Here is a 26,334-nt window from a genome sequence, read left to right on the forward strand (position 1 = left end):
CATATGGTGCATTCTTAATAGGAGCCTCTTGGAGAACAACTGTCTGGAAGATGGAGTGAGGACATGGCTCCTCGAGTGGTCCTGTCATGAGACATTGGCATTGTGGGGACCTCTTAGGACCTTTCCAAGGGCTACTTCTCATGCATCAAAGAAAGGGCTTCAAGACATGAGGTATGCCGAGAGTTCCACATCTTGTGTTTGCTGGATCAGTATCTGTGTTATGAGTTGGAAATGCTTACCCTTCCACACTACTCCATACCACAGCATCAAGTGAGTGACACAAGAAAATGCGCAAGGCTGCTTCCGTGCATTCGAACCACAGAGAGGGTTCTGAGCACCGTCCGGACGCAGGTAACAGCTGAAGTTGCTGAAGTAGGGTTTGTACAAAATTATGACTGCATCTAATACAAATATCCTTGCAGCTGCTATATAAAACAAGCTATTATTAAAATAAACCTTTCACCCTGGAACCATCCAGCCATGCTGGCTGGTGGCCTTTATGCACTGTGACCTTCCACCCATCCTCAGTGAAGGCCTGCATACACTGAGCCCACCTAGTGACGTTCAGTGGTGGCTTTTGTGTAGTGAGATCATCCTGAGATGCTCAGTGGATGCTTTCTTACTTTGGGACCATCCAGTCATGCTCAGTGGACGCCTGTATGCACTGTGACCTTCCAGCCATGCACAGTGGACGCCTGTATGCACTGTGACCTTCCAGTCATGCTCAGTGGTTGCCTTTATACACTGTGACCTTCCATCCATGCTCAGTGGATGCCTGTATACGCTGGGACCTTCCAGTCATGCTCAGTGGACGCCTGTATACGCTGTGACCTTCCAGTCATGCTCAGTGGTTGCCTTTATACACTGTGACCTTCCAGTCATGCTCAGTGGTTGCCTGTGTACGCTGTGACCTTCCAGTCATGCTCAGTGGTTGCCTTTATACACTGTGACCTTCCATCCATGCTCAGTGGATGCCTGTATACGCTTTAACCTTCGTGGATGCCTGTATACGCTTTAACCTTCCAGCCATGCTCAGTGGACGCCTGTATACGCTGTGACCTTCCAGTCATGCTCAGTGGACGCCTGTATACGCTGTGACCTTCCAGTCATGCTCAGTGGACGCCTGTATACGCTGTGACCTTCCAGTCATGCTCAGTGGTTGCCTGTGTACGCTGTGACCTTCCAGTCATGCTCAGTGGTTGCTTTTATACACTGTGACCTTCCAGTCATGCTCAGTGGTTGCCTGTGTACGCTGTGACCTTCCAGTCATGCTCAGTGGTTGCCTGTATACGCTTTGACCTTCCAGTCATGCTCAGTGGTTGCCTGTATACGCTTTGACCTTCCAGTCATGCTCAGTGGTTGCCTGTATACGCTTTGACCTTCCAGTCATGCTCAGTGGTTGCCTGTATACACTGTGACCTTCCAGTCATGCTCAGTGGTTGCCTGTATACGCTTTGACCTTCCAGTCATGCTCAGTGGACGCCTGTATACGCTTTGACCTTCCAGTCATGCTCAGTGGATGCCTGTATACGCTTTGACCTTCCAGTCATGCTCAGTGGACGCCTGTATACGCTTTGACCTTCCAGTCATGCTCAGTGGTTGCCTGTATACACTGTGACCTTCCAGTCATGCTCAGTGGTTGCCTGTATACGCTTTGACCTTCCAGTCATGCTCAGTGGACGCCTGTATACGCTTTGACCTTCCAGTCATGCTCAGTGGTTGCCTGTATACGCTTTGACCTTCCAGTCATGCACAGTGGTTGCCTGTATACACTGTGACCTTCCAGTCATGCTCAGTGGTTGCCTGTATACGCTGTGACCTTCCAGTCATGCTCAGTGGACGCCTGTATACGCTTTGACCTTCCAGTCATGCTCAGTGGTTGCCTGTATACGCTTTGACCTTCCAGTCATGCTCAGTGGTTGCCTGTATACACTGTGAGCTTCCATCCATGCTTTGTGGACGCCTGTATGCACTGTGACGTTCCATCCATGCTCAGTGGATGCCTGTATACGCTTTAACCTTCCAGCCATGCTCAGTGGACGCCTGTATACGCTGTGACCTTCCAGCCATGCTCTGTGGACGCCTGTATACGCAGTGACCTTTCATCTATGCTCCGTGGATGCCTGTATACACTGTGACCTTCCAGCCATGCTCTGTGGACGCCTGTATACGCTTTGACCTTCCAGCCATGCTCCTTGGACGCCTGTATACACTGTGACCTTCACCTTCCAGCCATGCTCTGTGGACGCCTGTGTATACACTGTGACCTTCCAGCTATGCTCTGTGGACGCCTGTATACGCTGTGACCTTCCAGCCATGCCCAGTGGACGCCTGTATACATTGTGACCTTCCAGCCATGCTCTGTGGACGCCTGTATGCACTGTGACCTTCCAGCCATGCTCTGTGGACGCCTGTATGCACTGTGACCTTCCAGCCATGCTCAGTGGATGCCTGTATACGGTGTGACCTTCCAGCCATGCTCCGTGGACGCCTGTATGCACTGTGACCTTCCAGCCATGCTCAGTGGATGCCTGTATACGCTGTGACCTTCCAGCCATGCACAGTGGACGCCTGTATACGCTGTGACCTTCCAGCCATGCTCTGTGGACCCCTGTATACGGTGTGACCTTCCAGCCATGCTCCGTGGACGCCTGTATACACTGTGACCTTACAGCCATGCACAGTGGACGCCTGTATACGCTGTGACCTTCCAGCCATGCTCTGTGGACCCCTGTATACGGTGTGACCTTCCAGCCATGCTCAGTGGACGCCTGTATATACTGTGACCTTCCAGCCATGCTGAGTTGATACCTTTATACACTGGGCCCATCCTGCCCTGCTCAGGCCTCTAGACACCTGGAACATCCAGTCATGCTCAGCGATGCCCAGTCAAGCTCATCACGACCTGTACTTCAGAGGTTACTTCATTTTGTGAGTAGAAGTGGTGGGGCAGGTACCAATACTTGAACGGCCTTTTTAAAACTGTTCCTTACAGTGAATCAGTAGCTGCTAAGAGAACATCTTGAACCTACAAATGTAACTATCCTAAATGACTTTTCTGCAATACTTTGTGACGTGTAGAAGGTACATACTGGCTGGGATCATTATGGCATGTGTGTATGGCTCCCATTTGTAGCTGAAACTCCTGTCTGATGAAATGGATGAGGTGACACTAATTGGTGTAGCGTAGTTCTCCGCATCCCCTGTCCTGCAGGGTGACCCACACACCCCTGGACACCCTGCTGACATTAATTCTTATACTTCTGGATACCAGTGACACAACCAATGATGTTAAATTTGAAATTTTAGAGCCCCCTCGCCGGACTTTACAAAGGGTGAGCGCATCATGTTATATTCGGCCTCTGGGTGATACATAAATATTACACCCTGATGCCTGTGCAAGGATAAGAGAGAACTTCATGCTACAGGGACAAGATGATGGCTACATGGTTGGAGCGGCTGCGCTGTTGCACTTCGCAATGTGCAGGCCCAGGCCTGCAAGTAGAAGCACCATCTAAGGCCACGGAAAAGAAATACCAATGGATTCGGATAGATAAAGAGCTTTCTATTAGGAAGCAAGAATAAGAACCTGTGGCAAATCAACAACATTAGCTATGCAACTTACAGGCTTGCATGCATTCAAAGAAGAAGCAAGGATAGAGATATGAACGCTGGTACAAGCATGTCCATTTTATGGTATTGGCCTTTGGGCATAGAAGTGCGGGTGGATGGCCTTGCTTTATTCTGCATAAGATACCTCTTATTTGAGATGGTTGATTGGTCTGGTAGCTAGACCAGCTAACCCTCCCTATCCTCCGCACTCCCGGGTATGCAGGTGGTGCACGCTGGTGATGCTTTTGGGACCTATGGAATTAGTGGAGATCAGGTAGACAGTAATACTCAAAGTATGGCCCGGAGGCCGCATGAGGTCCCACTGACCTTTAATTGTGCCCCCTGGTCAACAGTAGCACTGGGCTGCTGTTCAATCGACTCAGCATTAACATTAAAAATGTTATGCAAATGTGCAAGAGATTATTTAAAGAAAAGGAAGGCACTAGGGAGTCCCGCACAGCTTAACTTTAGGAACACCTTCATTTATAAAGACATCTTGCAGCCAACATGTTAGTATATGATACAGTCTCTTCAAAATTCAAAAAGTGTATTTTATTAACACGTAGACCAGTTTCCCGTTAATAAAATAGTCAATGAGATTATATCAGTTCATTGAGAAGTATTACTTTAAAAGTGATACTTTTCAAACATGAATTTCGAAAAATGTATGCTCCCCTCTCACCCTGACAACAATGGCAGTAGTGAACTAAGAGGCAAGTCAGTAGTTATGTGCACCCTTTAAGTGGCCTGGGTTGCTATTATACATGAACAACATTATAGTTTATTAAATCAAACATAGACTAAGATTTTCTACAATGCACATCCTGAAGTCATGTATTTCGAGGTCCTGTTATATGTGATAATGAAGAGAAGCGTTTGCAATACAAGCGGTCTCGCCTTTGGGACTGTAAATGTATTTAGCATTGCAGCACATCAGCATGGGTGCTGAAACATGTTTAACATGGAGGGAAAGTAAGCACCAAACTGCGTGACACACCAGGTAAGAGAACACATGGAGAGAAATATTGCCTTTCTGCGGGAAATGGTATAGTCCAAAGCCCTGTTGTTAATATAAAATCAGGGCCTTCAGTAGTCATATTCCTGAAAATACAAGATTAAAAAAAAAATTATGTCTACGGGTGCTCGTGGAAGACAGTTACTATGGACTGGAATCTAGACAATGCTAAAGTGATTCTGGTGTTTTACTGACCTCTGCTGGTAGTTTTCTATCAATAAAGTTAAATCGAGGCAGTTGCCAGAAGAATAAAAAAGAGAAAGTCCTTCAGCAAAAAGCAACTCTGGTATTTTACTGACCTCTACTGATCGTTTTCTATCAAAACAGGTAAATAGAGGCAGTTGAACCAGCCGAAAGCAATTCTGGTATTTTACTGACCTCTACTGGTCGTTTTCTAACAAGACAGTTAAACAGAACAGAAAAAAAGTCCCTTAGCGGAAGCAGACAATTCCTAAGGCTGATCTCCAGAGCCCCCAAAGTACCCATACTCATATAAGTATACACTAAAGTATATACAAGAGGTCGCAAATGCTCGACCTAAAAAAGAAGGGAAAATGGAATAAAACAGTTGCCCAGGGTGACACAATTTGGTCAAGTAGAGAAGCCAAAATTGATCCCAAGTTTTGTGGTTCAATTCATCCACTAGATGTATATGCTCTGCTTCACTTACACCCACCTTAACTCCACTACACCTAAACCCCGAGCACCAATCTGCAACATCACTGTGGCTCCTGGTCACACCACCATCCAAACATTTTGGCCCCTGGGCTTGTTTGCGAGTACCCATGAGCTGGAAGATTGACTCATTACCAGAAACTGATAAAAAACAATTCTAAAGAATCCTGCGTAAGAGCTAGTAAGTATCACTTACATAATGTCTGCATGTGTAGGCTGTGTGCTTTGAAGCAGCCCCTGGAACCCATAAAGAGCCGTTCTATAAAAAGTCTATTTAATTGAGAATATTAGGTAAAGATGAGTTTTATAGTTGGGACAACTTCTGACAAAATGCTTTGTTTAATGATATATTAAAATAATAAAAACGTATATTTATGTTGTAGATGATGTCTTTAGACACTGAGGCTGTTCATGTTGATAGTGTGTGTTATCTGTGTTCTTGAGCTTCTCAGCTGCTGTGTGGGCGCCGCCACTGCTTTCTCCCGTCTTGTCCAGTTTGCATTTTGCTGTTTGAGAGATGCTGCAGATATGGAAATGATGCATAGTTAAGTTCACTCCAGGACAGCAGCATTTCCAGGCGCACAGCTTGTGACTGGCAGCGATGAAGGCTGACAGATGAATTAATTCTCACTGTCGCCCTCCCTTCCCTGTATACACACAATGATCATTTCAACCCTCTTCGGCTTTTCTTTTCCATCGTTATTACTTTTTTTTATCACTAAAGCTCTAAATCACTTGAGAATCAATGCCAGGTGCAGATGAAAGGTCAGGCCTCTTCTTCCACACCGTTGTTCCATTGCAAAAGGATGCTGACCTTTAGCACTGCGGGTATGTCATTCTTTTACCTACATCGAGAGGTGAAGCTACTTCGATATTTGTGAACTCAGAAGTTCCCTCATCCATTCTTGCATGTTTAAAAGACACTCCCATTCTGGTGGGCGTCACGTGCACAGCATGCTTGCAAGCCTATGGCAACTAGTCATCACTTAAGTTCCAGTGACACAACAGGGCTTGTGGGCCTAACAGGCCCCATCTGGGTACAAAGACCTATATGCTCGCTAGACCATTTTGGTATATCCAACAGGTTCACCTACTGCCGTAAGCATGTTCCTCACTGCCTAAAAAGCAAGGTCATTAAGGCATCCCTATACTTGTAGACACAAAAAGCATGACTTTAGTTGTAAGCACAAAAAGCAGAGCCATGCATGTAGACCAAAAATGTATCCTAATAACCATTGACCCAAAAGCGTACACATACTGTTGGCCCCAAAAAGCACAACCATGCTTGTGGGTATAAATTGGACAGCCATACCTATAGGCATGAATGCCACATCCATACGTGTAGGCCCAAATGGCATGGCCAGATTGAAGATTCAAAATGTCTAGTGGTACCCTCAAAAGGCAATGTCATCCACATGTATTCAGAAGGCACACCCACACCTGTGCACCCAAAGGGCATGCACATATATATTTAAAAGCATGCCATCGTCTTGGTCCCAATATAAATGGTTATTCTAGAACCCCACAAGGCATAACAATACATTTGGGGCCATTTGCGCAAAACCTTTTTTGAATTTGCAATCGGCCTGATTCGCCGCAAAGGTTTTTAAATGTACAAAAGCCAGATTGCGATTCAGTAACCTGTTACCAAATCGTAATTTGGGTTTACAAATCGGTATTTGAAAGGGCTGTGGGGTGTCACTTCCTAATACCGATGTGCAGTGGTATGTTTGAATGATTTGAGACCAAATTACGGTCGCAAAACACAAATTTTTTACTGACACCTCAAGGGTGGTGGTAACCGTTCGCAAATGGAAAGGTGTCCCCAAGGGACCCTTTCCCCTTTGTGAATGTTGATACAAATATTTTTTTAAGAAAAACAGGCAGCATTAAAACAAAGATTGCTTTATTTAATGGCAAATCATAGACATGGTGGTCTGCTGACCCCAGCAGGCCACCACCCCTGTGATAGCTGCAACTCCTAATGAGTCGCAATCTGCGACCTACCTAATTAACATTCATGAGGTACGTCTGTTGTGACCCTTTTAAAAAACGCTACTGCTAAGTTGTACATTTTTGTACCTTATCAATTACGATTTCTTATATTGCAATTGGCAAAGAATCGCAATTAGGAATTTGCAATCCCTAAATTCTGTACATATGGCTCTCGGTCAATTGAAGAGGCACAGTCATGCTTGAAGACCCAATAGACAGTTCTCCATTGTTGCAGACCCTAAGTCACATCCTCCCGTCTGAGCCAGAAGGTATTCCCATGCGTGCCCATACTCATGGGGACACAATTCAAGTCCAGTAATTGAGAGCCTAACATGGCAATACTTGTGGAAACGAAAAGTGATACCTCTAAAGCACAAAAGACCCAGTCATCATCACTGGTCCAAAAGACAGGGCCATATTCGGATATCTAAAAAGCATGAGTATGTCTACGGGCCCAAACGGCATGCACTTACTGGCGGCTGAAAAGCCACATCCATTCTTGCAGGCATGAAAGACTTTCTTGAAGGTTCAGGAGGCAAAAATATAAAGGCAGACCACAAAGAATACGCACCTTCAAGACCCAAAAGGCACAACCGTACTCCTCACCAAAAGACAGGTCCATATATGAGATCCAAAGGGCACTGCCAACAGCCACAGCCACACTGGTGGTCTAATAGGCAGAACCTCTTGGTAGTATATTCAAAAGGCGCCACCATACATGTGATTGCAGAAGGGACCAGCAATGCTCGCACCCCGAGATGGAATGGGGAACTCTTGGAACCATAAAGCATTCCCAAATCTGAGTTCATACTCAATAACAAAGGCACAACCACATGCGTAAGCTTTAGAGGCATCCCAGAACGGTTGGCATTACTCAGGAGTGGGAGCACTTACCTCTTCCAGTGGCCCCAAAAGGCACATCCAAAACTACGGTCCCAAAGGTTACACTGTACACTAGGAACCAAAATGTGCGGCCACTCCTGTGCCCACTAGCACATTCACATGTGGGCTTTTCTGGGAGTGTTAGTTTAGGCATTCTGATTTTAAATCACGATTTTCTTTTTTGTATTAGCGAAGACATTTTGGGTTTTAAAATCACGATTTTCTTTTTTGTATTAGCGTAGACATTTTGGGTTTTAAAATCACGATTTTCTTTTTTGCATCGAGCCACAAAATGCTCCCAAAGCCTTTGCAAGCATCCTGATGGGCTTTTGTGCCTAATGTGTTTTTTTTGTTCCATCGGCTGAGGCTGGCTTCACCTTTCGGCATCTCTGCTGGAGAATCGGCAGTTTTCCTTTATTTTCTCCGCAGTCGCCTGCTGCATAATTAGATTCTAACCTCCAGTCCTTGATTGTCCCGATGGGGTGCAGTCTGTTTCTGATGCTTAATGACTGGGTTAAAACGTCTCTAAAATGCTTTTCCATCTCGTGTGAGAAAAAAAGTTTGGTCTTCAATTAACTTGTGCTGCGCCAAGCTGGTGCTGCCTGGCACTCCGTGCCCCTGAGGACCGCGGAGGCATTTGTCGTGTTTTCTGAGTTTTGTGCAGACCTGCAGGTGGCTGGATGTGTATGAAAGGTGTGTTATTAACACGGGGTCGCATGGAGGGGTGACCTTCACCGTCAAACGGGTGCATCACGATGCTGGCACAGAGACTGCAAGGACCTCGACTGTCAGGGAGAGGGGGGGCTGTTGAGACATAAAACTGCCCAAGGCAAAAATAACATTTCGACCTTAGAACTGGATGCCTGATTGAACTGGCACAGGGGTAGAGGGGTGAATGAATGTAACGGAGCAGGCAGGACAGGAATGCATAGGCACATGTCTCCTGGGTTGGATCAGCGTAGTGGACTGGCATCGGATGCCCCGCCTTAAGCATTCGGTGTCTCGGTGAACTGGCACAGGGGCACAGAGCCTGTGACCTTAACGACTGAATGGGCCAGCTAGTCTTGGAAGCGGAGGATCACAAAGTTACATATCTGATAGACTTGGTCAGCGTTGTCTACTGGTATAGGGATTGAGAGCTCGCCTGACCCCCCACAATAAGCATTGGGTGTCTCGGTAAATTTGACCGGAGTATAGTCTATCCCTCCAATGACTGAAACCGCGTGCCACCCAGGCTATTAAGCGCATACAGAGATACCTACCACAAGGGCTGAATGAGCGTAGTGGACTGGCACATCACTGCATGTTAATTTTAAACATGGGATGATTCAGTAGGATGGTACAAGGATACACCGCCTCTCACAGACCAGCCAGCAGGATGTCACCATATGAAATTGCTTATCTTAAGGACTGGGTAGGCTCAGGGCGCTGACAGAGTTGCAACCCTTCTGATGGGTTTTGACAGCATTCATCACTTTGAGAACTCTTCACACCTCATAACCTCTCCCAAATTAGAAAGAGGCTCTTGTCAGACCTTCTCTCTTCGTGATGCCGGTGGTGTGTCCTAGTTTGACGGGGTGACATACTTAAAAAAATATGCCGTGGCTGATAGTGGAACTTGTTGATGTTTCGGTCTCTTAGGTAATGAATAAACAAGACCATCATCAGGACGCTGTTTTCTAAGCTATTGCGCCGACTGCATTCAGCCATTGCAATGATCAGTTTAATACTGCTTTCTAGTCAGCATTGATTGATGACTTTAGGTAACTAGAGTCTTGGTCGGATTCCTGTAAATTTTCTCATGGAGCTTTGTATGGACAGCACTTTACTGCGTATTTTATATATTACCTTAGCTTAGTCTTCCTTATTCATTAACTAAGAGACTGAAACGTTGATGTGTTTCGACTATCGGCCACCAAAAAACACTTCAGTCGGACTTATTTAAACTTAATGTTCATTAGCAAAGTATTTTGGTTTGGCGGAGTGGATCAGCATTCACCTGGCTTTTGTAGAATTGCCTCTCACAGAACTCTCTCCAGTTCATCTGAATGCTGTGTGCTAGAACACATGCTCCCCCATCATCTGTAGAAATAGGTCGTGTAACTTCAGATGTGTATGTTCATTGTTCTTTACGTTCAAAGTCATTAAAATTAGTAAAACTACTCTTTTCAGATGTGCGGCTCTGATAGACTTTTCTTTTCCTTTTTTCTATCACCCGCACACATATTTTCAATAAAAAATTGAATGAGTGATCTGTGCCTAACTGTGTTGTTTGTATATATTTTTTTGAATGATCCCCTCGTTTGCTCTTTGTGTCTGTGCTGTAGATATAGACCCAAGCTCACAAGGGGTTCTTAGGCTGCCGTTTGTCTCTTTATCTTGTTTAACACTTCAAATGTGAGCACTAGGCATTCTTTATTCAGTGGTCTGCCAGGCAGTCTGTCTGGGCTTGTCAGTCAAGGTTCTAACTCTTCACCCAAGTCACACTCTAATTCCAAAAATGTTATACTGCCCTATACCCACATTTTTATATTGTCATTTTCCTTACTATTTATGGTCCCGCCTGGCCAGTATCCCTCAAAAAAGCAATGAGAGAAGTCACTTACCCGTAAAAACCTGTCTGTGACCTGTAATGTTGTAGATTCACATGCTTTGCACTCTCCTGCCTTCCAGTGTTAGACTCAGAATATTGCAATTTCATTTTCTTCGAAGAAGGGGTTTTGATTTCATGATGACTTGTGGCATTTCCCATGAAATCCACTGTGGACCAGGACCTATAATCAGGGCCACCGAGTGAACAGGAATGGTGTGTGAAGCTCACTTTCTTTCCAATGCTTATGAGTTGAAATCTTTCCAGCATCAAGGTGGTAGTCGGGTACAGGCACCACTTGTAAATTATTGTAAATACATTGTATAGTTGCAGTCTGGCAGACCATCATTTGTATTGTCCAAATGTGATTCTTGGCTTTAAAAGCAATTCCTCTTTTTATCGGCTCTTTGTTGTTTTATGGATGTAGTTGTGTTTTGCAGTTCATTAGCTACATCACAATTGCTTCTATTCCTTGGGTTAACTGCCATGTTGTCTGCCCATGCTGAAGGTCATTGTAGTTATTCGTGTGCTTCAGTGCATCTTTTAATACATGTGTGTGTAACTCATCAAAGGAGCTGAACCGAGCGGTCCCATTTTGAAAGCAATTACATTGTTCAGGCTTTGTATTCCCAAATGAGATCCTGGATGCTACGGTGGCTGGCTGTTTGCGAGCAGTCACCCCGCATGGTACCCTCCGCCCTTGTTGAACGACCGCCACTCCATCCTCGATTTCCAATTCAATTTATAGGTGCATTTATTCTTAACGCTCACTCAGAAACCGAAGTCTTCCGATGTTTGCAAAGGGTATGGTTGCAAAGACCCTCCTTCCCAGATCTGAGCCCATTAAAAATAGACAGGAAAAGGTACAAAAATGTAATGAACACAAAACTGTCTTCTTTTAAATAGAACACGTCAAAGAATACAGCAAAAATGTCGTAGTTGCTAGTGTCAGACCCCTCCCAATCTGCTATAACATACCTCTCAGAAAAGAAATGAAAAGTGTTGCTAATTTTTTTAATCTTTTTTGTGAAACAAAACCCAAACAATGAGAAGAAGCAAAACCAACGGGCCAGGCCTTGGCAAGCGTGCAATGGCTATATTTTATTTTTATTTTTGCAAACATATGAAAAAAATGGAAAACATTAAAAATATTAAAATAAAATACTGGCCCAGCAGGCCATGCACACCAGCCCTGGTATTGAAAGGCATACATTGTCAGGCAGCTGTGTACATTCTGTGAAGCAAAATGCTATTACACACAGTGTAATGCAGGCAGTGGATGAAAAGAGCTAAAGCCTAGCCCCTTAACATATGTTAAGATATGTTAACTGTAGTTTATGGCACTATTGCACTTTATTTCGTATATTCTGTATATGGACTTTACTTGCATCTCTTATTCTAATTCTGTCAATGCATTCCCTTTTTTTAATGATATATTTGTGTTGTATGTAATCTAAGATTGACTTTGTGAGTATTGTGATGTTTTTATTATGAATTGTCTAATTGTGTGTACTTTTATGGATTGCAATATATCCGAAATAAAGTGAATTTGAATTTGTTAACATATGACCAATGAATGCAAAAGGGTGAGTGAAAGGTCAAGTATGTATGTATATTTATATGATTTATTTGGAAGCAGACTGGCAATACATCTCATGCTGTCTCTAGGCCCGACCTGGTAAGGAATAAATAAACATTACATAAAAAAACTCTTGTGCCTTCCACTTAGGTTCCAAAAGCTACCGCTGTACATGTTTGTGAGATAACATATTCACAAGCACAGTCTCAAATTCACAAATCTTTATGCAGGAAATAGCCTGCATGGCAAGCTGTGGAAAAGCTATAACTTTTCCTGGCAACTGAAAAATACAGCACAGCAAATATTTGTGTTGATGCCTTTCAGACCCCGTTCATGGAGCCGCTGGACAAGCAGAGGCTACAGGGTGTCAAGAGTTGAAGTTGAGATACTTTGCCTCTGATGCCCCGGGGTCTGTCCAACTATTGCTCTCAAAACTGGACCAAAGACAACCCCTTCAGTTCTAGACTCCCAGGGGTTGTGATGGTGAGTAGTAGCAGGATTCTTAGGAAGATATTGTGGGGCTGCACGAGCTAAGTATGCTCACTCTCCCTTTTACTGTGCACTTGCTCAGGTCTTTCTTAGTTCAGTTACCCATCATCAAAATCTTTATTATCGATCACTTGGATCTTATCAAGTGCATCTCACATTTAGATCATCGCACAATTAGATCTTTTTATGCAATATTAACCAAAGGGAAGGTGGACGATTTGGAGAAAGTTAGCATTAAGTGGGTTGGAAAATTGGGAGTGGACCCAGGAAGTTTGCAAGAGTCTTTGAATTTGGGATGTAATATTTTGTGCTCTGGACCCCTGCAATCACAACACTACAAGACGTTATTTTCATTGTATTATACCCCAGCTAGAATAGCCAAGTGGGGAGGGACCACTGGTATTACTTGTCCACGGTGTAATGCAGTAGCTGCAGATATTATTCATATGTTTGCCACTTGCCCCCAGCTATACACCTTGATTAGAAGTATAGAAGATTTTATTAATAATACTCTTGATATAAGAATTAAACTAACATCTAGGATGATATTGTTTGGAATAGATAATCAAGATGGATTGGACCACAAAGAATTTATGTTTATAGCAACTGCAGTATTGAGATTATCAATTGCAAGAGTATGGCTGGATAAGGTACCCCCTGATTTACAAGTTTGGCTGTCAAATTTGTTAGCTAGCTATAACCTTGAGAGAGCTATATATGCACGGAAGGGGAAAAGGGGAAGGAGACTTGGGTTGAAAATTTGGGAACCAATAATTAAATGGAAGGAGAGGATGGCAGCGTAAGATACCGTAATGTAATGAATAGCAAAGGTTAGAATTTTGATTTATGATATGGTGGTATAATTATACTGTTTATATTGTTTATATTGTTTTGGGAAACTTCAAACCAGCGATATATATTGGATGTAATCTGTAAAATGTATAAAAGTATGATTTGTAATTCAATGTGCAAGTGAACAAGAAAAAGGGAAAAATTAAAAATTAAAATAAAAATATTAAAAAAAAAAAAGTGCATCTCACAGGATTATTACAAACATAGCAATCATAATTTAAAAAGGTTAAAATAAGACAAAAGTACAGTAAAACACAACAGTGCTTCGTATGTAGACTTGTATGAGGACAGTGGTACCTAGAGCAGCACACATACCATTCATTTTTTAATTATAAAATTATAAAACAAAGTTGGCGACCAAGCCCGTACATAAATATTGAAACAAAGGGCCTACCCCCTAAGAACATACATCTCAAAGAACAAAATAATACAAAAACCATCATACAGTTAAATAAAATAAAAAAGTCACACAATACACTTCTAGGGCCCAATTCACAGAACTAACCTAAGACAAAATCCTAAACTTACTACTTTTGGTATTCACAGAAGGCATTTAGTAGTAGTAAAGTTAGGATTTTGTTTTAAGTCTGTCTTAAGTCAAATTTAAGACAAAATCCTAACTTTACTACTACTAAATGCCTTCTGTGACTACCAAAAGTAGTAGGACAGACTTAAGACAGACTTAAGACAGACTTAAGACAGACTTAAGACAGACTTAAGGCAGACTTAAGGCAGACTTAAGGCAGACTTAAGGCAGACTTAAGACAGACTTAAGACAGGCTTAAGACAGGCTTAGGACAGGCTTAGGACAGGCTTAGGACAGACTTAGGACAGACTTAGGACAGACTTAGGACAGACTTAGGACAGACTTAGGACAGACTTAGGACAGCTTAAGACAAAATCCTAACTTTGCTACTACTAAAGGCCTTCTGTGAATACCTAAAGTAGTAAGTTTAGGATTTTGTGTCAAGTTAGTTCTGTGAATCAGGCCCCTAGCGTCTAATCCATAGGGCCATCAGAAATTCTGCTAAGCTTAATGTTACAACTCTCCTAGTGCCAGTACTTAGAATTCGGAGCACCTCTAGGTGGTGTCTGGAACCAATACACCTGCATAGGGGGGATAATCCACTTAGATCTCAAATGTTTGTAGTAAGGGTAAAAGAATAATAAATGAACCAGCAATTCAGGACCTCGTTTGCATGTTGGGCACTGATCATCAAGTGGTTCTTGGGATCACCATGTACCGCAGAACACCTTTGTAAGGAATGTCTTCTATCTAAATTGGAGGAACAATTTCCTCGCATAGCTTGGAGAATTTCCTCAATAGTGTGTTAGTATTGGGAAAGGGTTTAAAAGTTAGTTCAGGAACACTTCTGATGGGCATAATGGCTTAGCACAGGCCATGTTTCCTCTGGGCACTACAGCATTGTACAAGCTGTGCTTGACTCTTATCACAGCCCGACTGGAATTCAACGATCTTCAGGTCAAGTCACCACAGCTGCCACCAGGAACCACTGTTGGAGTGACTGTAACTCATTGACACTGAGCTACATAACTTGCTCGCTGCAGTCCTCCTCGTCTGGAAGTCCCACCAGCTCCAGGATCACTCTGCACCTCGTTCCTCTTGGACAGTTATCAGGGCCGGACTGGCCCTAACAGGCATCAGGCGTTTCCACGGGAGAGTGGGGGCTGGTTTTGCAGCATTGAGGGGCTGGTTTTGTAACTGAGGGACTTTTTTTTTGCCGTGCAGCAATATCGGCCTCGAGTAACAAAAGCAGCATTGCTTCACACTTGCACCCACCCTCCCATGGGAGGCTGGTCTGACTAAATTCCCAGGGCTGCTTTGGGTTCCCCGTCTGGCCCTGACAGTGCCTCGTCCTGCATGATTAGCATGCTCCTTTCCTCACTCTGCTGGCAAGTTGCATTCTAGGCACTTTGGGTCATGTATATAGCTCTTCCAGCAAGGGATAGCCTCGAGTGATGCTCCCCCACCCCTGGGAAGCTGGCTGTCAGGTGGATACTACTTCAGTTAGCACAGCAGTGCTCTGATTACTTTGCAGAGCACTCACTTCTTTGGTCATTGAGAAGATGGAACTGGAACCAAATGTGAGGTAGTGTAGTGGGTCCCCACTTTTATACTGTAACAGCAGAACGGAGAAGTGTATTCATTGACTTAACTTTTACAACCAGCTTGATTATCTGAAGGGTCCCAAAGATGTTGAGCCAAATGAAACTGCGATCAGGGAAAAACAAAAGGCCGGGCCTCACCTAAGGGGTCCCCTGCACTTTGCATAGAATAGTTTCCACCGTTATCCTACTTTCCACCAAATGGCAATACTTCTGGAAGACTAATCATCGGCCCCAGGCTCTGCAAAGGGCCTAATTGAATTTCTAAAGCTGTCTTGTCTCCTCTCCCCCCACCTAAGTGTCTAGGTCTCCTCCCTTCAGCTTCAGAAATGTCAGCAATAGATTTCCATTGATTGGGAAAACAATCTCACCTCCATCTTTCGTAAAAGGTCAGGCTGTGGGTGTCCGAAGTGGATTCCATAGACCTGCATTACTTTTATTAATTTACAGACACCATGCATGTAGTACACAAGCTACACACAAAAAAATGCACAACATACACTTAGAATGTTGGCATTAGGAGTCGTGTAGGTAGAGGTGGCGGAGCTGCTGAAAGCTTGAGCCAGGCGTGACCCCGAAGCCTGGGTTTGGCTCAGCATGAGGTTCGATTGGAACCTCGAACCCATAACGAGCCGAGCTTTTATATGGTTTCTATCTGCCACCCTTGCAGGATCCTTATGTGTAAAGAGGTAAAAAAAAAAACAGTAACATTTGAGCTAAAATCAGAGACAAATAGATTCAAATTTATTGTCTCTGATTTTAGCTCAAATGTTACTGTTTGTACAATGTGAGACCAGAAAGCCTGGATTAAGTGTGGCTTCTCCGCTTTATCAAATTGTGTGATCTTAGGCAAATATTTTATTTTACTAATCCCCCTTTTTCACTAGAACATAAAAACACCTTCAAAAGCATGAATTCATAATAATAGCTGTGCACAGACCTACTGGGTTTGATTTAATTGCCTGTAATGTTGTTTTATCTACAAGAATCTGGGCCACATACAGGGTTCACATGACAACTGTCTTGTCACTTAGTTTTCTAATAGCACTGTCGCCAAGGCGGGGGCAGGGATGGTTCTAAGATCATGTTTTACACCTCACTTCTAATAAGTAGTTCTCAGTGCAGTGCTATAATGTAAAACTTTACATGTTAAAGGAATACTCTTTTATGAATTTCAAAGTGGCATTATTATATTTACCTGATGATTTACATGGCAAACATGTTCATGGCTTGGGTTGTGCACGGGCTCTCTGAGCCAAGCTAGACCCTTGGCTCGGCTCTGGCTCAGCTCGTCCTGTTATTATTGACTCTCTTACCTCTAAGAGTAAGTGCATAGAAGAGGACCTTTACATGGGAAACAGCCTTTACAATGCGGGCAGAGCACCGCGTGCCGTTTCCCCGCAAGCTCTACCATGCTTTCTTAACCATGCATATGCCTTAAGTACGCATATGCTTTGTTAAGGCATATGCGCGGTCTGAATGCTGGAATAGGCAGGCCTAGGAACAGGAAGTATCGAGAGAGGACACAGTGAGGTATGTGGGGATGGGTTTTAGGGTTGTGGGGGTAGTTTTAAAGGGTTGGGGTCGTTTTTAGGGCTGGGGTTGGGGTTGTTTTTAGGGCTCGGGGGGTCAGGGAAGTTCTTAGGGCTCAGGGGGGTCAAGGTTGTTTTTAGGTCTCAGGGATAGTCCAGTTAGTTTTTAGGTCTCGTGGGCAGGGTAGTGTTTAGGGCTGGAGGTTTGGGGTATATTTCATGGCTTGGGTGGGGTTCAGGGTAGTTTTTAGGATTCGAGGGGGCAAGGTAGTTTTTAGGTCTCGCCTGTCGATGCGCATGCGCATCGAGCAAGCGAGACTATAGGGGCTCATCAACTCTTTATCTAACTGCAAGGAATCGTGGCGATTCCTTGCAGTGCCCGTGACTTTTAAGGTCAATGCGCATGCGCATTAAGCTTATGCGCATGCGCATTGACCTTAAAAGTCACGGGCGCGTGCACGTCCGTGTTTGTTTACCCGCTCCGCCCCCTCCCGCCGTGTCGCCTTGCCTACTCTCTCTCTCCCCTCTCCGCCCCCGTTCCGCCCCCTCCCCTTCGTGTCGCATTTCTCCTCCCCCCTCCCCTCTCTTCCCTCCGGCTTCTTTTTTTTTGTTTATTTTACTCTCCCCTCTCCGCCCCCTCCCCCGTTCCGCCCCCTCCCGCCGTGTCGCCTTGCCTACTCTCTCTCCCCTCTCCGCCCCCGTTCCGCCCCCTCCCGCCGTGTCGCATTTCTCTTTCTCCTCCCCCTCCCCTCTCGTCTAACGCCGTGTCGCACCTCTCCCCGCTCCGCCCCCTCCCCGCTCCGCCCCCTCCCCTCCGTGTCGCATTTCTCCTCTCCCCTCTCCGCCCCCTCCCCTGCCCGCCGTGTTATTTGTTTATTCCACCAAGCTCCATACTGCAGCAATCAGCTTTTCCATAAATCCCAAACTGAATTATACGGGTGCCCAGTTCTAAGGCCTTTCCATACATCCTTCTTTCAAATGCCAGCTGGTGCAAAATATGACCGGGCGATTCTATGCTGGCCTGCAGGCATCTGAAGTGCACACAGGCCCCAAAGGAGAGGAAAATAAACGCTGAGATTATCCCCAGAGCATTCAGATTCCTCATTGAAATTGCGGACCCAAACCAATGCAAAACCTCGACAGTTAAACATCCGACAGAGTCTCCTCCTCACCAGGGGTCTCCTCGCTCACTACCCAGGTCTATAATCTGCAGACTCCATTGTGCCGACACAACATGATGGTCTACCCTGGATTCGTTCAGCGAGCCATAAAAGCACACTTGGTTCTTTCTCCTAAATTCACCCCACACTCTCGCTATAACCTGCAGGGTGTGATGCACACTGATGTCGCACCTCTCCCCTCTCCGCCCCCTCCCCGCTCCGCCCCCTCCCCTTCCCTCCGTGTCGCATTTCTCCTCTCCGCCCCCTCCCCTGCCCGCCGTGTTATTTGTTTATTTTACCCGCCGTGTCTCTGCTGCTTCCCCCTGTCCTGTCTCTCCTCCTCTCTCTCTCTCTATACCCTCCCCCTCCTCCCCACCACTCCCATCAAGTCCCTCTGGCCCTTCCCTCCTCCCCGGACCCCTCCTCCCCTGCCCCCTCCACCCTTTCTTGTTCGGATTTGAGGTTGAACTGCGTTTGCTCACGCATTTTTTGCTGTTTGCTTTTTGCTTTACTATGAGGTAAAGCACAGGGCTGAGTTGGTTTCTAAAGTCTCCTGCCACATTGCCGCCTCCTCCCCTCCCTGCAAGTGCATTTGTCGTGTTGTCGATTGTCGTGGTACACACTCACACGAGGTCAAGTTCTGATAATTTTAACGTTGTAATTTGCACATCTCCGCCTAAAGCGCCTTTTACTATTTCCACAGTAATTTCTTTATGTTCCATCAGTTCTGCTTTGTCCAGCTCTTTTGAAGAGGTCAGGTGTTTCTCTTCTTTCTTGATCTGCCTCCTTGTTTGTAAATATCTCTTCACGCATGTAAGCTCGGGTGAAATGCTGTTACCGGCTGTTGTGCAAGTTAGTCTGCTCTTTTAATTTGTGTGGCTTTTGAAGTCTACCCACATAATACAAAGTTACATTTTGCTGTAATCAGGAGGTTCTCTGGGAAATGTTGGCATTTGGCAGTTTTATTTATCCTGGTATTTGCTACAGAATCGCGAAATTCCAGGAATATTTGAATACTGCTTCTTTCGGGTGTGTTTTTGTGTAGCCAAGCAGCTGTTCATCACCCCACCCAGAGGAGACTTCGAACAGATCTTCTGCCCCAAAGTAAAGTGTTGATTGTCAGGGCAGGACTGGGGAACCAAAACCTCACTCACCCTCAACCCCTCACTCACCCTCAACCCCTCACTCACCCTCAACCCCTCACTCACCCTCAACCCCTCACCCTCACTCACCCTCACCCTCACCCTCACCCTCACCTTCACCCTCAACCCCTCACCCTCAACCCCTCACCCTCACCCTCACTCCCTCACCCTCAACCCCTCACCCTCAACCCCTCACCCTCAACCCCTCACCCTCAAACCCTCACCCTCAAACCCTCACCCTCACTCACCCTCAACCCCTCACTCTCACTCACTCACCCTCACTCACCCTCAACCCCTCCCCCTCGACCCCTCCCCCTCAACCCCTCACTCACCCTCAACCCCTCACTCACCCTCACTCACCCTCAACCCCTCACTCACCCTCAACCCCTCACTCACCCTCAACCCCTCACCCTCAACCCCTCACTCACCCTCACTCTCACTCATCCTCACTCACCCTCAACCCCTCACCCACCCTCACTCACCCTCACTCACCCTCACTCACCCTCACTCACCCTCAACCCCTCAGCCTCACCCTCACTCACCCTCACTCACCCTCACTCACCCTCACTCACCCTCACTCACCCTCACTCACCCTCAACCCCTCAGCCTCACCCTCACTCACCCTCACTCACCCTCACTCACCCTCAACCCCTCAGCCTCACCCTCACTCACCCTCACTCACCCTCACTCACCCTCACCCTCACTCACCCTCAACCCCTCACTCACCCTCACTCACCCTCAACCCCTCACTCACCCTCACTCACCCTCACTCACCCTCACTCACCCTCACTCACCCTCACTCACCCTCAACCCCTCAGCCTCACCCTCACTCACCCTCAACCCCTCAGCCTCACCCTCACTCACCCTCAACCCCTCAGCCTCACCCTCACTCACCCTCAACCCCTCAGCCTCACCCTCACTCACCCTCAACCCCTCAGCCTCACCCTCACTCACCCTCAACCCCTCAGCCTCACTCACCCTCACTCACCCTCAACCTCATGCTAAAGATTTACAAAAAAACCCATAAACAATTCTAAAAGCACTAACTCTAATGCTGCGAGACCTATTGCATTTCTAATGCTTGTTTGGGCTTGGGGCGGTTGGTGTAGTTTTTAGGGCTCTGGGGTGTCGGGGTAGTTTTTAGGGCTCAGGAGGTCGGATTCGTTTTTTGGTCTGAGGTGGGGTAGTTTTTAAGGTTCGCTGGATGGGGGGTTGGTTCGGTTTTTGGGCTCAGGGAGGAGGGCTCAGTGTGAACTTTACCACAAATATCCCTTTACCAGTCAAGCCTTTACCACAAAATTGCATGGTAAAGGCATCTGTGGTAAAGCAGTGCATTGTTCAGGCTTGCGTTAGGGCTGCCTTGTAGAGTTACGCGTGGTCTAGCCTAGCGTGCCTCTATCATACTACCCCTTTGCATGAGTGGGCCAGTAGGCCTCCACTCCCATCATACAGATGAAAAGGTCTGACCACAACTAGGGATTAACTAAATCCAGAATACTGTCACTACTGCTCCATTTGCGAAATTTACGACAGTGACAATTGCCCACTGTTTATATAGTGCTTACTACGCTGACGAGACGTTGAAGCACTTAACGTGGGCAGCAGGCTGCTCTGGCAACCCAAGGATACATGCAGTAGACGCCATGCTGTCCCAACAATGGAACATGATCTATCTATGTAACTAATGCTTTAGTTGTCAATAGTTTCTAATTGTAAAACTTTCTGCCATCAAAGAAGACATGGTTTGTACTACAGAAAAACCGCAACGTTATAAGAGGTGAATAATCACATTCCATACCCCAATGAGTAGAGAGGGAGAGAGCTGTGTGCGCGCATGCGTGCGTGTGATCACAGTAAGGCCGCCCTTCCACAGCAATGTTTGCACGTTCAGTGATTGAGAAACAAGACAAACCCCTGGGGGGATGTCGTGGGCCCACTTTAGTCTTAAAAGCTCAATATCCGAAAAGACTGCTGTAAACGCATCTCCTCGGCTCCTTGCAGAACAAATGCAGCGCAAATTATATCTGTTTTCTGCGCCTTCCGAAGCAATTTTCATGCAGTAAATTCAGAGCTGGGGTAATTAAGATGGGAGGGAGCTGGAAACTCAGAGTGGCGCATTGTAGATTCTTTTCAAAAGGAGCGCAGCGTTCCTCGTTGGTGAATGTGCGGCTATTATTTCTTTTTAGAAGGGGGACAAAGGGGAAATGGAAGTAGGACTACTGTTTCCAGCACAGTGCACTGATTGATTCTAACAGCTGCTCTACTTTGCTTTTCAGACACGTCTGCAGACATTGATGTGAGCGATCCAGGCCCAGCAGAGAGGCTTTGTGCGAGAACCTGGAACCGACCTGGGATCAGTGGGCACCCATTGGAAGCCGTCAGCTGCGCCCCACACCGCCAAAGCGTTGCATTAATATTTGCATTTGACATTCTCCGCCTCATAACTTGGATCCAGTTGGCTGATAACTTCCAGGGTTGTCTGGGACTTGCCTGCCAAGCTCAGCATGGCTCGAATTAATGCCTTTGTACTGGCAGCATGCCAGCTGCTGCTCGGATTGTTAACACATTCGCTTACGGAGTCCTCTGCCCCGAATGAGTGTCCACAGCTTTGTGTTTGCGAAATACGACCGTGGTTCACTCCGCAGTCCACCTACCGAGAAGCCACAACGGTGGACTGTAACGACCTGCGACTCACAAGGATTCCCACCAACCTCTCCCTGGATACACAGGTCCTGCTCCTTCAAAGCAACAACATCGGTCGGACTGCAGACGAGCTCCAGCGTCTCTTCAATCTGACCGAGCTGGACTTCTCTCAGAACAACTTCAGCACCATCAAGGACACCGGCTTATCCAACCTCACACAACTCACGACTCTGCATCTGGAGGAAAACCAGATCTCAGAAATGACAGACTACTGTCTGCAAGACCTCAGCAACCTGCAGGAGCTGTACATCAATCATAACCAGATCAGCACCATCTCACCCAAAGCCTTCTACGGGCTGAAGAACCTTCTGCGGCTGCACCTCAACTCCAACAAACTTAAACTTCTTGACAGCCGCTGGTTTGATTCCACTCCCAACCTGGAAATTCTGATGATCGGGGAGAACCCTGTGGTTGGAATCCTGGACATGAATTTCCAGCCATTGGCCAATTTGAGAAGCTTGGTTTTGGCAGGGATGTACCTTACCGACATCCCCGGGAATGCTCTGGTTGGACTGGATAACCTGGAGAGCCTCTCCTTCTACGATAATAAACTGACCACGGTGCCTCAGCTGGCACTTCAGAAAGTTCCAAACTTGAAATTCCTCGATCTGAACAAAAATCCTATCCACAAAATCCAAGAAGGTGACTTCAAAAATATGCTGAGGTTGAAAGAACTTGGTATCAACAATATGGCAGAACTAGTCTGCATTGACAAGTATGCTCTTGATAACCTTCCTGAACTTACGAAGCTGGAAGCTACTAATAATCCTAAATTGTCATACATCCACCGTTTAGCATTCCGTAACATCCCTACTCTGGAGAGTCTGATGTTAAACAACAATGCTTTGAATGCCATGTACCAGAATACTGTGGACTCCCTTCCCAACCTGCGCGAAATCAGCCTGCACAGCAATCCACTCCGGTGTGACTGTGTCATCCACTGGATGAACCCCAACAAGACCAGCATCCGCTTCATGGAGCCACTGTCAATGTTCTGTGCCATGCCGCCAGAGTACAGAGGGCAGCAGGTGAAGGAGGTGCTCCTGCAGGACTCCAGTGAACAGTGCCTGCCAATGATCTCTCATGAAGCATTCCCCAATCACTTGAACCTAGACATAGGAATGACCGTCTTCCTGGACTGCCGGGCCATGGCTGAGCCAGACCCAGAGATTTATTGGGTCACTCCAATGGGAAACAAAATCACTGTGGAAACTTTCTCTGAGAAATATAGGTTAAGTGGAGAAGGCACCCTGGCAATCTCCAACATTCAAGTGGAAGATTCTGGCAGATATACATGTGTCGCCCAAAACACAGAGGGTGCGGATACCAGAGTGGCCACTTTACGAGTGAATGGAACTCTTCTGGATGGCACACAGTTACTGACAATCTATGTCAAGCAAGCAGAAGCCCACTCCATTCTAGTGTCTTGGAAAGTGAACTCCAATGTGATGGCCTCCAACCTGAAATGGTCCTCTGCAACCATGAAGATCGATAACCCGCATATCACGTACACGGCCCGCGTTCCTGTGGATGTGCATGAGTACAACCTCACACACCTTCAGCCTGCCACAGAGTATGAAGTTTGCCTCACGGTGTCCAACATTCATCAGCAGATGCGCAAGTCTTGTGTGAATGTCACCACCAGTGGTGCTGCCTTTTCACTCGACATCTCAGACCAGGAAACAAGCGCAGCCCTTGCAGCCGTCATGGGTTCCATGTTTGCCGTCATCAGCTTCGCTTCTGTTGCCGTCTACCTTGCCAAGAGGTTCAAGAGGAAGAATTACCACCACTCCCTGAAAAAGTACATGCAGAAAACCTCTTCCATCCCCCTAAATGAACTGTACCCTCCCTTGATCAACCTCTGGGAAGCAGACAGCGAGAAGGACAAAGAGGCTGCCGCCGAGGGGAAGCACAGCCAGGTGGACACCACCAGGAGCTATTACATGTGTTAACTTTGGGACATTTAGTGCTCCCTCCTTGCCGGGGGACACTTCCAAGAGCTCAAGTGCTCATTTCTGGGAGTGCAGTTTTTGCTTCTGGTAATAAGAAGCTCTAAGACCTTTTTTTGCTTTATTCTGCAAAAGTAATGAGTTTGGAGATGGTGTTTTTTTTAATTTTTTCTTTCTTTTTCTGCCGTGCTGGACTGTGGCAGATTCACGGGTGGACAGTTTAAATATGTTTTTTTCTTTGTTTTAGTATAGCGTATCGCAACACTTTTTGACACGCATTGCAGAGGCCCCACCTGGCTTTTCCCTTTTTTGGTAATTTGCATCTGTGCTCATAGACAAAAAACTCTTGTGTTCTCATGGTAGTGCTCAAAACATATTTAGTGCAACCCCCCTACGCCCTTCCACGTTTTCTATGAAAGACTGCAGGCGGAGGTTGGAGGTTGGGGGGATGGTGTTATTCTTTCCACGCCATACCCTACCGTATGCAGCACAAGGCCCTGTGAGAATTGACCGGAAGCACATGCACTCGTGGTGTCTTGAAAGAGGCTGCCCAACCTTTCTGTGTGGTTGTATCAACTGATGCAGAACATTCTATTTTAAACTGACGAGTTGTTTCTTTTGTATTGACGTAGATTAGGAGGCTTAACTAGGAGCGAACAGAGAATAAATAGAACAATGTATAGCCAAGTTTTTTTTATAAAATTAAAAAATAAATTAAACATGCATTTGTTTCTTCTACTTAGTATATGCATTACGTTTTTAGCTGTGCTTAAATCACCAGTGCCTGGTGAAGGACGATAGCAGAACTTTAATAAAGTATTTGTTTTGATTTTTAAATACGAAATTTACAGCATTCTTCCCAATTTTTGCATTTTTTTCAAAATAAATGTATGTCTATATTCTTGTATTACCGGTTATCACGAATTAATATGCCTATCACCCTTCCACGTGCAAAAACCCTTTTCAAATCTGTGCAATTTTTTATTAGGAATTCACGTTCTTAGAGAATCTGCAGGTAATGTCAGCTAGTGCATCACTAAAAGACGTAATTAGTGTCTTGAATTATATTTAGTGTACAACGTTTTTTGCATAGAAGTTTTTTTTTAAAAAAAAGTAATAAAACTTGCTTATTTATTGTAAAACTCTGTGTTTTTATTACACTGGTATTTACTGGGATGACAAAATATTGGAAGGCTGTTAAGTTCTTGCTTCTCAAGAGATGTTACAATATTTCGCTAGCAAATGATGATCAATTGCTAGACCACAAAAGAAATCCACTTTGAAATGCATACTGTATGACCTCGAGGAAAAAGTGGCATTTTGGATAGTTCAAAACAGCAATCATTTGTGACATTAGGTTAGATGTTGCAACAGATACTTTAAAAAACAAACAAGAAGAACCTTGAAAGACAATACAGTAGACTATATAAAAAATCCCTGAAAAGCAATTTCATATGTGATTATATAAATGTCCGATACTAGAGTGAGGGAACCTATGTAGGAGTTCTGGGCACCACAGACGAGGATGAAGGCCTGTTCTTGTCTGATGTCACAGGCCTCCATAGCTATGGATACAATATCATATGGCACAATCACAAGATGGTTCTCTTGTGTCAGACCTGTACAAGCACACACAATGCTGTTTCTTCTGTTTTTCACATGCTGGTATATGTGATTTCAAAGCTACTAAGGCACTCAATAAGAAGAACCGTGGTGATGTACACTACTTGGCAGGAAATTCCTTGGACAGAAATTATAATCAAACAAAATTGTGTTTCCACTGTTATTCGGTGGGTTATACATTACTACCCTTTTCTAAATCTGACCCTCATCATGTGGCCAGTTTGTAGAGAACTCCCCAATTCTTCGCCGCCCTGCATCTCCACACTCACACCTCCACAACCCTAGGACCCCTTCCATTCCAGTGTACAGCTTTCACACTGTGCCAGTACCTCCTTTCATGTTTTAATCTATGCCTGTCACCGGGTGTCCATTGGTTATCCCGGTCCTCTTTTATTAATCAGTGGATACA

General features: G+C 45.5%; 1 protein-coding gene across 1 annotated transcript in view; it reads left to right on the forward strand.

Moving 5' to 3' along the window:
- Positions 1-25,438, forward strand: part of LRRN1 (leucine rich repeat neuronal 1) — a 69,878-nt gene extending 44,440 nt beyond the window's left edge. Inside the window, exon 2 of the mRNA XM_086939206.1 lies at positions 21,927-25,438. Coding sequence (XP_086795332.1) covers positions 22,155-24,305 — 2,151 coding nt within the window. The 5' untranslated portion in view covers positions 21,927-22,154 and the 3' untranslated portion in view covers positions 24,306-25,438. The remainder of the gene's footprint in view (positions 1-21,926) is intronic.
- The last annotated feature ends 896 nt before the right edge of the window (positions 25,439-26,334 follow it).

Source organism: Lissotriton vulgaris, chromosome 9 (genome assembly GCF_964263255.1).
Source record: "Lissotriton vulgaris chromosome 9, aLisVul1.2, whole genome shotgun sequence".
In the NCBI taxonomy this organism is placed as follows: Eukaryota; Metazoa; Chordata; class Amphibia; order Caudata; family Salamandridae; genus Lissotriton; species Lissotriton vulgaris.